Source organism: Lontra canadensis, unplaced genomic scaffold (genome assembly GCF_010015895.1).
Source record: "Lontra canadensis isolate GAN:19392208 unplaced genomic scaffold, GSC_riverotter_1.0 scaffold27, whole genome shotgun sequence".
In the NCBI taxonomy this organism is placed as follows: domain Eukaryota; kingdom Metazoa; phylum Chordata; class Mammalia; order Carnivora; family Mustelidae; genus Lontra; species Lontra canadensis.
This window is the reverse complement of record NW_022631021.1, coordinates 11,580,591-11,592,858: the sequence shown is the minus strand read 5'-3', so window position 1 is coordinate 11,592,858 and position 12,268 is coordinate 11,580,591. Positions and strand designations below refer to the sequence as shown.

Sequence of the window (12,268 nt, the reverse complement as noted above, 5' to 3'; positions counted from 1 at the left end):
TAGAATATATATTTAGTATTTCAAAATACATTAAAATGAATCATAATACTTCAAATTCCTAAGAATTAAAATTTATCATTCAACCACTGTCTTCAATATTGGAAGTTTCTCTTCATAAAATAACACCGATATTTATTTATTTTTACATTTACATTTAAATATTTAACAGGAGGATTTTGCAAAATCATGACTGGTATAACCTTGTTTTATCTATTTTGGCAAGACTTTTCTTTAGTCTCTATTTTCTCAACTGTAATACTAAAATTAAGAATTATCCACTTTCAGCTTGTTTTCAGTATGTTTATATTAGTATAGGAGACAGAGTTCTCCTTTTGGCAAAGATAAGAAGAAAATGAAGAAGCCAGACAGATAGGATGTGAGTCAAGCTATGTATTAAGCAGTAGAAAGATTCAAGTACTCAGAATTTTTAACTCAAAGGCATCTATATCAGAGTCTCCCTCCTATCAGGGGAAAGCACAAACTGACATCTAAAACAAGGCAGATTTCAGCTCAAATTAAAGAATGTGGATAATCAACCATTACCTGTTAAAATCTTCATTATGCTAGTCTTTGTTTCCATACATAGTTGGGCCTCTGCAGGATATGCATTAGGATGCCTCAGAAGTTGTCACTGAATTATCATGATTCCAGCCATTGCTTCTTACTTTCCAAGAACATGTGTTTGGAAGAAAGAAGCCACATCTACTTTATGATCTTGTCTATTTCTAGCCTATGATATTATCTTGTTTAAAAAAGTATTCATAAAGTTATTTTGAAATTACTTTTTTTATAAAATGGAATGATTCAGGCTTCTGTTTTTGCACACTTTGAATTTTTATATCCTGGATGTGTGGTAAAATATCTAGATATAATAACTCCCCCATAAATGCACATGCATGTAGCTGCTATATGCTGTTTATAGTAATTTCTGCACTTCATACTGATGACCCCACCTAAAATATCTCCCAAACTCCGAAGGTTCAGGTGACCCGCAGGCTGAGCATTAGCTGCATAGTTTCAGCTTTAATTTCCACATAGTCATGACTAATGCCTTATTTAAGGAAAAAACAACAAAAACTCTGATGTTTAATGCATATATAAAGTACAACTAAAACTAGCTCTGTATTCCTCTGCTTTGACTAACAGTATGAATAATAGCAGTAAAATTTTTCTGAGATTAATTTCAGTAATTTTGTTTTCAGATGTTCAAGTATAATGACGGGAAATGTCCTACTTTTAAGAGTATAATTATTTTAACTTGTGTTGTTTAAATAGTTTCTAAAAGGTAACTGGTACTAAATTTATGGAAGTATTTGTATAAATTGGGTTAAAACCTGTAACTTTAAAAATGGCCTAATTCCTAATTGGATTAACTGGTCTTTGTAGATTATACTTTAAAATTCTCATTTCCAAAGTTAAATGATAAAATTTCACTCTTAGTCACTATATTTTGCATTGAATGAATATATGCCATTAGGAATAAGAAAGGTAGGATTATGTTAGACAGACTTTTTTGCTGTGTCAATAAATATAGTTTTAGAATAGAAATCAATTGTACATTCTTATTTTGTTCAAGCTGAAGTAAAATCATTATTTCATTGGCCTGTTTTTCTTGACACTACTGACGGTCGTTAATGAAAAGATTAATGAAATAACGTACACATTTCATTAGAGAAAAAAATGTTTATCTTTTGGAAAGTGGTTAAATAGTTTCTTTCTTTCCTTTTGGACCTCACTGATTTTCCAGCAGTCTGTACCAATGTAATCCTGCTCTGGCTGACACATGTCAAATCCTTGGCATTATTACTGTCTTCAAAAGGAGTGCAAAACTCTGATGCTTACTGTGGTAACAATGTTTTAATTGTCCTGGTGTGTGTGTATGTGCGTGTGTGTGTGTGTCTTTGTTTATACACACACACATGCACATATATACATATATGCTATTTCTTTAGTACTGTTCTATGTTTTCAATGCACAGGCTGTTGCACTTTTGTATTTTCTACCAAACAGATTAAAAAGTTCAAGGTTTATAGTGTGAAGATGAAATTATTTATCATTCATAGGCATTGTACACTCACACCTTAGGTAAGAAAGTTATCTGTTGGGATAATTTCAGTCATAGAAACAGTGGAATGAAGCAATTATTTACAACATGTAATTTGATAGTGTATGCATTTTCAGGCAAGTTATAGTTATTGAATAAACAGTACATATATATATATAAAATATATTAATTTCTATTTTCTTCTTATAAGCAGTCCAGTGATGCGCTTAGAGACAAGATAAAAGAAACAGAAATACCATGGTTCAAATTAAACTATTAAGTGATATAGACTTTATTTACTGATTGTCCGGTAAACTGTTATCTTACTTCCTCTTGTAGAAATAGTTCTCATCTTGACTATTATACATTGTTTTAGTTAATTTCTTCCTAGATACAAAGTTAGAAAAACTTCTGCTGTTCACTTTGTCATTAGGTGTGTTCACATGAGTGAGTTCTAGCCAACAGAAAGTCAACAGAAGTGAGACACGCTACTTCTAGGCCTGTTTCCATTAAACCATCTGACCATTTTCTGTCATGTTAACTGGAGGAGACTCAAGTATTCAGCCAAAAGCAAACATCACACAAACTAACACAACTTGAACAAGGTTGAATAAATTAACTCCTCAAAGATGTGGTTGGGGGTAGGAAAGCCGCATGGGACAGTACTGTATCCCAGGACCACAATATAGTTACTCTGATACCACTTCTATATCTAAAGGTTACCAGGAAGAAAAGAGTTATCAGAACTTAGAAGAGAAGGTCATCTATCAAGAGCTGAGACCTTCACTAGAGAGAATGAAATAGCCCCTGGGACACCACACAAGGCCAAGGGAATATATAACCTGACATTAATTGCTAGCTTTTCAAATTACCTGCCTATGTTCCCCATTGGCTGAACCCTACAGGAAGTTGGAGAACAAGGGAGCTTGTATTTGTTGGCTGGACCTGCCTCAACAAAGATGTACAAACCAGGTGGCTAAAATAAATGAAATGTATTGTTTAACAATTTTGCAGTCTTAAAGTCCAAAATCAAAATTGTCAGCAGGGATGGTTCTTTTTGAGAGCTGTGAAGGAAGGCTCTGTTCCAGGTCTCTCTCCTTGTCTTGTAGAGAGTGGCCTGCTTGTATTTTTACATTGTCTTCCTTCTGTATGTCTTTCTCTCTGTGTATCCTAATTTCCCCTTTTCATGAGGATACTGGTCATACTGGATTATGGCCTTATTTAATGACCTCAGTTTAACTTCATTACCTCTTTAAAAGACTCTATCTCCAAATAAGGCCACAATCTGAGATTCTGGAAATTATAACATCAAAATATAAAATCTGTAAGAACACAATTCAAACCATTACAGAATCCATAATGTAATTCACTCAGGTCAATTTGAAGGACTGGAGAAGAGAGGAAGGAACTAGAGTGGATCTGGAGAGGTGGAAAAACTTATAATTCATTGTATACTGTAGCTTACCATACTGTATTCAGAAAAGCAAATATTTCTTTGATCATATTATCTGCTTTCTTTACTTAAACATTCTCCAGTCAGTCTCCATTGCATATGATGTAGTTCACAGTTCTTACTGTGGCATTTGATGACCCATACAATCTGACTGCCATTGCATTTGCAGAACGTATCCTTATTCTTTCCTACCTAAATGGTTTCAAATATACATTATTTCTTCCTTTCCTCCTTTGATACTATAACTTACTTAAGGAGTATCCTATCATCATCTAAGGAAAAACAATGTTATATGGTGGAGGCTTTGTATCCAGTTGAAAAAATATTTGTTAATGTGTGGGTTTCACTCCACGTGTCAGTTTTCTGAAGTCTCATTCACTATTCTTAAATCCACTATGCTCTTTTTCAAAACTCACTATATTATATGTTCACATGGCTAAACATAAACAATAGCTGGTAAATAATTCAAGAGTAACCTAAGATGTTTTCATCTGTTCTGTTTTATTTAGATCTGTATAACTTTCAATATAGGAGCTGCCTTGCCCGAAATCAAAGTGCCAAACCAACAAATTCTCCATGAGACAGCTCCAGACAGCTCCAGGAGGACTGGTAGAGTTTATGCAATTTACTTACAAATCAGGACGTACACTTAGAGTGTAAGACTAAGACAGGAAATGAAGAATTCTGTTGTTTTTTAAAGGCAGGGATGTATTCTTAATTGGTAGGCATGTAAAAAAAAAAAAGACAAAAAAAAAACCCCCCAAAAAAACCTTTGAAGGCAGTTCAGAAGAACCTAATTATTTCTGTCTTTGAATTCTAAATTCTACCTCTCTCCAAGAATGAAGGTATATATTAAGTAGGACTTTAAAAAGCTAAAAAAGAAAATCCCACATTATATGTATTAAATACAAGTTCTATTGTTATAACACTATGTTAATATAAAACTATCATGATATATAATGATATGATCATGTAATATATGCAATGATGTTTATAAGTAACATATGGTATCTAACATAATTAATATAAAACACATCCATAATTATGATAAATATACCAACAGACATGGATAAAATATAACATCACACTTTCAGATTTGGTTTCGCCAGTTTGCACCACTATTTTAGGTTCTCTCAACACCTCATGCTTAAATACATCTGTGGTATTCAAGAGTGGAGTAACAAATGTATACCTGTGTGTTTTTCCTCTTGATATACTACATACTGTTCATCAGCCTACTACATACTGTTCATCAGCCTAATATCGCTACCTGGTCCCATTTTCACTTTCCTTTCTTTAATTTAAAAGATGAGCAACAGCTGTAGCTAATCTCTCACTCAAATAGTTTCTAGTATACGTGCTTCTTTGAATCTTTATTATGTCAGTGTATATTTCACTTGATTTAAGCATTTTTATTTTCCTTCTTGCTTGTGGTAAGCAATCACACATTTCTTTTTTAAAAGGGGCATGCTGCTCTGCAGAACATCTTGTCTTTCCTTATTCTAAAAAATAATGAGCTCAGTTACTTTTTCATGGAGGGTATTTGTTTCATTCTTTCTGAGAGCACTTCATCATGGGCTGAGTGCAAACTTGCTATTCTTTTTCCTACAGTTCCATGAGTGCATGTGAGGAAAGATGCTTTTCCTACATTCACTTTTAAGGGTAATGTCATTTAACAGAAATGAGATAAAAGAGTAGAGAGCTGGGAGTGTAATGTGTGCATACCATTTATCTTTATTTTAAGGAGTATGTTAATGGTCAAAGAAATTATGGTGACAGCATTCTTGAATTGAGTTAAAATTAAAGATATGTTTTTCCTTTTTACCTCTAGTGGTATATTTTAAAAGTATAAAAAAATAAAATTAATGGAACCCCACTGTTCTTTTTTTTTTTTTTAAAGATTTTATTTATTTGACAGAGAGAGACAAAGAGAAAGGAAACATAAGCAAGAAGGGTGGTGGAAGAGGGAGAAGCTGGCTCCCCACAGAGCAGGGAGCCCTACATGGGGCTCTATCCCAGGACCGTGGGATCATGACCTGAACTGAAGGCAGATGCTTAATGACTGAGCCACCCAGGCACACCACCATTCTTGTTCTTTATAGATAATAATCACACATGAAAGCATATTCATATTATTTCCCAATACTTCAAATAAATAAAAAACTTGTAAAGAAATATTTCTGAATTTAGAGAATTTAGACCAGATACAGACAATCAACTACTTTTTGGTAAAAATTACAAGCCACTAACTGTATGCAAATTGCAAAAAAAATGTCAGATAACATAAAAAAAAGTGAATTTTTAGTTGTTAAAGATCCTTAAAGTAACCTGTGGTGAGGCTAGTGAAAAACAGGTATTCTTGGAATATTTAAATGTTTTACATTTAATGTTTTCTTTAAAGAAGATTGTATGTAGTATGTTGTCACTATTAAAACACAGACTGGACATATTATAACAGAAAAAAATGATCATGTCAGGAGACAGATTGTGGTTCTAATCTTGCCTTCTGTTAAAAAGAGAACCGCAGGCTCCAAATGGGGTCATTTAGGCCAAGTCAACAGAGCAAGAGTTAATACTTAACCTAACTGCAGTTTTAACCCCCTAGGAGTGTAACATTTGACCTGTCAACGTGGAATTTCCTGCTCAATTCTAGGAAATTTACTGATAGACCTTTTCTATTCTCCTTTGGTGGATAACATTGCCTAAAAAATGTATTCCTTGCTAATAAATTCCCTTATTTATTTATTTATTTATTTATTTAAAGATTTTATTTATTTATTTGACAGAGAGAGATCACAAGTAGGCAGAGAGGCAGGCAGAGAGAGAGAGGAGGAAGCAGGCTCCCCGCCGAGCAGAGAGCCCGACTCAGGGCTCCCAGGACTTTGGGATCATGACCTGAGCCGAAGGCAGAGGCTTTAACCCACTGAGCCACCCAGGTGCCCCTAAATTCCCTTTTTTAATGCCCTTCTTCTGCCTTGAAAACCCCTTCTTTTGTTTAGCTCAGCAAAAAATCCCTCTACTTGCTAGATGGGATGCTCCCCTATTCAAAATTTATTTAATAAGAACAATCAGATCTTCAGATTTACTCAGCTGAATTTTTTTAAACATTCCCTACTGACTAACAGTGTGATCTTAAGGAAGATGTCTACCTTTTTTTTTTTTTAAGATTTTATTTATTTGACAGACAGAGATCACAAGTAGGCAGAGAGGCAGAGAGAGAGAGAGGAAGGAAAGCAAGCTCCCTGCTGAGCAGAGAGCCCGATGTGGGGCTCAATCCCAGGACCCTGGGATCATGACCTGAGCTGAAGGCAGAGGCTTTAACCCTGGGATCATGACCTGAGCTGAAGGCAGAGGCTTTAACCCTGGGATCATGACCTGAGCCAAAGGCAGAGGCTTTAACCCCCTGAGCCACCCGGGTGCCCCAGAAGATGTCTACCTTCTTGAACCTTAGCTTTCAAATATGCAAAATGAGTGTTATGAACTGAATTATGTCCCCTGCAACTTCATATGTTGACGTCCTAACCCCCAAAGCTTAAGAATGTGACTATATTTGAAGACTGGTCTCTAAAGAGGTAGTAAGTTAAAACGAGATCATTAGGTTGGGCTATAATCCACCACGACTGATAAAAGAAGAAGAAATTAGGGCACAGATTCACACAAAAGAATATGATGTAAAGACACAGGGAGAAGACAACCATCTCCATGTGAAGGAGAGAGGTCTCTAAAGAATCAATCCTGCAGATACATTGACCTCACACTTCCAGGTTGCAAAATTGTGAGAAAATAAATTTCTGTTGTTTAAGCAACCCCATCTATGGTACTTGTTATGGCGGCTTGACCAAATAAATATAATGGGCTTTATGAATCTTACTATAAGATTCTTACTATAATTACATACAGTTACCTGTTTATAAAGCATCTGGCACACGGTAGTTGCTTAATATGTGTTAATTAATATTGTTCTTACTGCTGATAGTCTTTTATTGGGCAGGTCATTTATAATTCCTATCTTTATCTTATCTTAAATATACAGGAGTTCTTTTAGGGTTAAGAGATCAGATTATATTATGTTTCTATAGCATGGGTCATAGGATTTATGCCTTAAAACTTATTCATAAGTTTGGTATAAGAGCAGCCTTAGAATCGTCCCACTTTTTTTTTAAACTATGTGCTTTTCTGTATTTAATCTATATCTCAGTTTTGCATCTGGGAGATATAGAAATATTCAGAATTGTTAACAATAAATAAATTCATATAGGTAATAAAATTACTACCTGACACATAATTGGTATTTAATCAACCTTAAGTATGATTACTGTGTTCTCAATGATTTTATCACTTTTTCAACACATCGCAGGCCAGGAAAGTTTCTTCTGGTGTACCCTTCTGTTTCTTATGTCACTTCTTATTTGTCTTTCCTTGATGGGGCAAAATATGTTTTTCATAATTTATTTTTACTGTTGCCCTGATACTCATACACCTGCTCCCCCTCCAGATAATGGTAGTCTCTGCCCAGGAAAATTGTTACCTTGGCTAATATGGCATTGCCCAAAGTGCACTGTCCCCATTGTTACTCAGGAGGTTAAAATGCTAAAGAAAAATATTAAAGGATTCTGTGCTCATATTTTGAGTTAAGCAAAGAAAATAACATTCTATCAAATATCATCTTAGTGATCTTAAAAAGCTCCTGTGCATTTTGAGCAAAGGAGATATGTGTGATGCAGCCTTTCCTCAATTTAGTTGATACTACACTGTTTTCAGGTCAGTTTTCCCTAAAAATATGAAATTATTCAAGAAAATAGAATCAGGAAATTGACTGAAGGAGGGTAGAATATCTTTAAAACCTCTCAAATAAGTTCTTTTCCAGTCTCTCTTTTGGGCCTCTGCTTTCCTCTTTACTGGTTTTAAACAGATAATTATTATCACTAAATAATAATCTGTTGTCACAACCAAATAACTTATTTTAGTCTACATACTGGATTAGGACTGTGGTATGTGTTTTAAAGTGCCATTTAATTAAAAAAATAGTGTAGGGAGGCAAAATGCATAATATAAAGACATTAATTCTATATTAAAAATTAAGGCTTACAATAAATCAAAGAAGGAAAATTAGGGGAGAATGTCATTTTTCACTTATCCAGATTGGTAAAATATACCTATTGTTGGTGAAAGTCTGAGGATAGAATCACCTTCAATCACAGCTTTTGGGAATGTAGTAATATAAATGTTCATTTTTTTATCTTGACTGTGGTATAATGAATCATTTTAATTTTCTTCATTATATTTTCCTAAATGTTCCAAATTTTCCATAGTGAACACGTTTAACTTTGCTTATTAAAAGAAATACTGGGGCGCCTGGGTGGCTCAGTGGGTTAAAGCCTCTGTCTTTGGCTCAGGTTATGATCTCAGGGTCCTGGGATCGAGCCCTGGGATTGAGCCCTGCATCGGGCTCTCTGCTCAGCGGGGAGCCTGCTTCCTCCTCTCTCTGCCTGCTTCTCTGCCTGCTTGTGATCTCTGTCTCTCAAATAAATAAAATCTTTTTAAAAAATTTAAAAAATACCACTTTGTTTTTTTCTGATTTCTCTAATTTGAAAAAAATATGAAGCTTTCATGGCTTCTTTGTAAAGCTGCTTATATAACTTCATTGATAATATAACCCATATAACGCTCTTTCCTCAGTACTATTTTAGGACATAGAAAAAAGACAGAATAGCTTGCTAAACATTAATTTGGATCCAAGCACATGTGAATACTACTCACAATACCCTCAACTTTAAAAAAGGCAAAAACAATATCCAGAGGAACAGTCTTTGTTATTTATGATATTAAGTGTAAAAAAAAATATAGGCATGTATTACCTGATGAGAAGTGTATACTTCTGTCCATCATCTACTTTAATAGTACTGTTAATGCTTCTCAATTTTGCTTCACCAGCACAGAAAAAGTAGTACTATAAGAGAGAAAAAAAAAAAGGTTTTCTTCAGTTTGTCACTATGAAATTAACACCTCTTACTTGTATTGGACTTAGAATTTTCTAATAATTTTTATTGTGCTTTGGAGACAAGGAGTCTGAAACTTCGAGAAGTGACAGTGCAAGGAATAGAATAAAGGCTAGAATTAAAGTATATAAATGTGTATTTTATACACAAACAAGCATCATACAAGTGCATTCATCTGTGCATGCACACAACACACACACACACACTCTTCTGGTTTCTTTACCATTATTCTGAGGAACATGTTTGAGAAAGACTGCTTTTTCTACTAGCAGGAAGTATTATTGGCAAGTTTCCTTAGATATTACCAAATTGAGCAATGTGAAGACCAGTGAATATAATCTAGAAGGTGATATTAATCTAGAAGGTGATGTGAGGGTTCCAGGGAAGGGAACCTGAAAGATTACAGACGTTAACCATTCATTCTAAAATTCCTGAGGCTTGGGGGGAGGGGAGTTTTTGTCACATTACTACTAATTGAGCCAAGTGAGTTACAGCTTAAAAGGAGGCAGATTGTGTCTATAACAGATACATTTGATCAGGACTCCTGGGAATTCCACAGGGAATTCCACGCACTTAACAGCATGTGCTTACATGTATACTAGTTATACGATAGCTATTCTTCCAAGTAAGGGACTTATCATTTGTACAGGAAATTGGTAACCTGCATATATGTTAAAGAAACACAGTTGCATAGTGTTTCCTAACTCCTATGCATCTAGCCATATATCTGTGCCATATGTGTATGTGTGTGTATGCATTTTTTTCTTTCTTTACAGGTAGAGTAGGGGGACAGGGACCAACAGAGAGAGAGAGAGAGAATCTTAAGGGGGTTCCACGACCAATTCCACGCCCACTGTTGGTGGGAATGCAAGTTGGTGCAGCCACTTTGGAAAACAGTGTGGAGGTTCCTCAAAAACTTAAAAATAGAGCTACCCTATGACCCAGTAATTGCACTACTGGGTATTTACCCCAAAGATACAGATGTAGTGAAAAGAAGGGCCACATGCACCCCAATGTTCATAGCAGCAATGTCCACAACAGCCAAACTATGAAAGGAGCCAAGATGCTCTTTAACAAATGAATAGATAAAGAAGATGTGGTTTCATATATACAGTAGAATATTATTCCATCATCAGAAAGGATGAATACCCACCATTTGCACCAGCATGAATGGAACTGGAGGGGATTATGCTAAGTGAAGTAAGTCAAGCAGAGAAAGACAATTATCAATATGGTTTCACTAATATGTGGAACAGAAGGAATAGCATGGAGGACATTAGGAGAATGAAGGAAAATCTGAAGGGGGAAAATCAGGGGAGGAGACGAACCATGAGAGACTATGGACTAAGGGAGACAAACTGAGGGTTTCAGGAGGGGTGGGGGATGGGTTAGCCAGGTAATGGGTATTACGGATCTAAAACTTTCCACATTTAGTCTTAAGATAAATATTATATTATATATTCTAATTCTATAATATCTGGCCATTGCAAAAGATTTCTTTCCTTTACAGAATTATCTACTGTGGGTTTTTCAAAGACAAGGTGACTTACATGAACTTTGCAGAGAAATTAGTTGCATACCATTTGGCTACACATTCTTCTCAAGCCCTGTGCAACTAGGTAAAAGTCAGTGTTTCTTAATTCCTACTCTGTTCCTAGTATACAACCAATGTGACCAGAGGCAACATTTAATATTTTTAACAGCACAAATAATGATTTATCTACTTCTTATATGTAATATTTGGGGTTCTACATTGTTAGTGAAGATAATTATTTAAACTTAAATGATAATGTACTGACCAACAGTGCATTTGTGTGTGTGTGTGTGTGTGCACATGTGTAAAGAAGTTAGTCTCCTTACTTTGTTCAACTGTATCAGAAAATGCTTGTTCAGGTACTACTAAGTCTTATTAATTCCCTATTATCTTCAGGGCAGTCAAAGTTAAGCATATATAAAATATTTAATGAACAATTCTATTATTCTCACTTGAATTTTTTCTTTTATTATAAATGGCTCTTTTATGATACATATATTTATGATATATTGATATATATATTATACATGTGATATACATATATACACAAAGTACTATTTATTGAGCGATTACTTTGCATCATGGATTTTTAAAAGCACCTTATAAGTAACGACTGATTGTTTCCTACAAAACAAAATAAAAACCAACCAAACAAAAATCTATGAAGTGGAAAAGGAGATGAAGTTGTTCACCCCTCTCCAGGGAGGTAGTGATTTGCAATACAGCTATAAGTCTAGAAACTGGTGTTTGGTTATCTATGTACTTACTTCCTTGTTATGAGAAAGAGCCAATAAAATATTTTTAAAAATTATTTCAAAAAAATTTTTAAATTAAAATAAAAATTAAGTTTCATATGTTTAAACCTTCCTAAAACTTAAATTTCCTTAAAAAACTGACTAAAAATTCTGCGTTTCTAGAATAGCTCTTAAATTATGATCATGGTAAAAGTTCAACCATAAATACGTCTTTTTGTGAAAATTGTAATGTAAATGCATTCCCCATATGATTATACTTTTAAAATAGGTGAATAAATTGGAGCATCGTCTCACAAATCATAGTGGAACAAGGAAAATCTTAAAATCGTGAAGACAGAATAACACTGAAATTTCCTTTAAATCTTTCCAAGAAAGCATTGATATGAGTGAAAAGAACATGAATTTTGGATTTACACAACAAAGGAAAAATTCCTTACCTACCATTCTTAAAAGTTCCAAGAAGATGTATAATATCAAACTCCG

At 34.4% G+C, this 12,268-nt stretch overlaps 1 protein-coding gene across 1 annotated transcript in view; it reads right to left on the bottom strand.

Annotated features, from left to right (window-relative positions):
- Positions 1-12,268, bottom strand: part of EYS (eyes shut homolog) — a 1,652,140-nt gene that overhangs the window by 632,730 nt on the left and 1,007,142 nt on the right. The window contains 1 exon segment of the mRNA XM_032864581.1: positions 9,356-9,447. Within this exon segment, the coding sequence (XP_032720472.1) occupies positions 9,356-9,447 (92 nt within the window).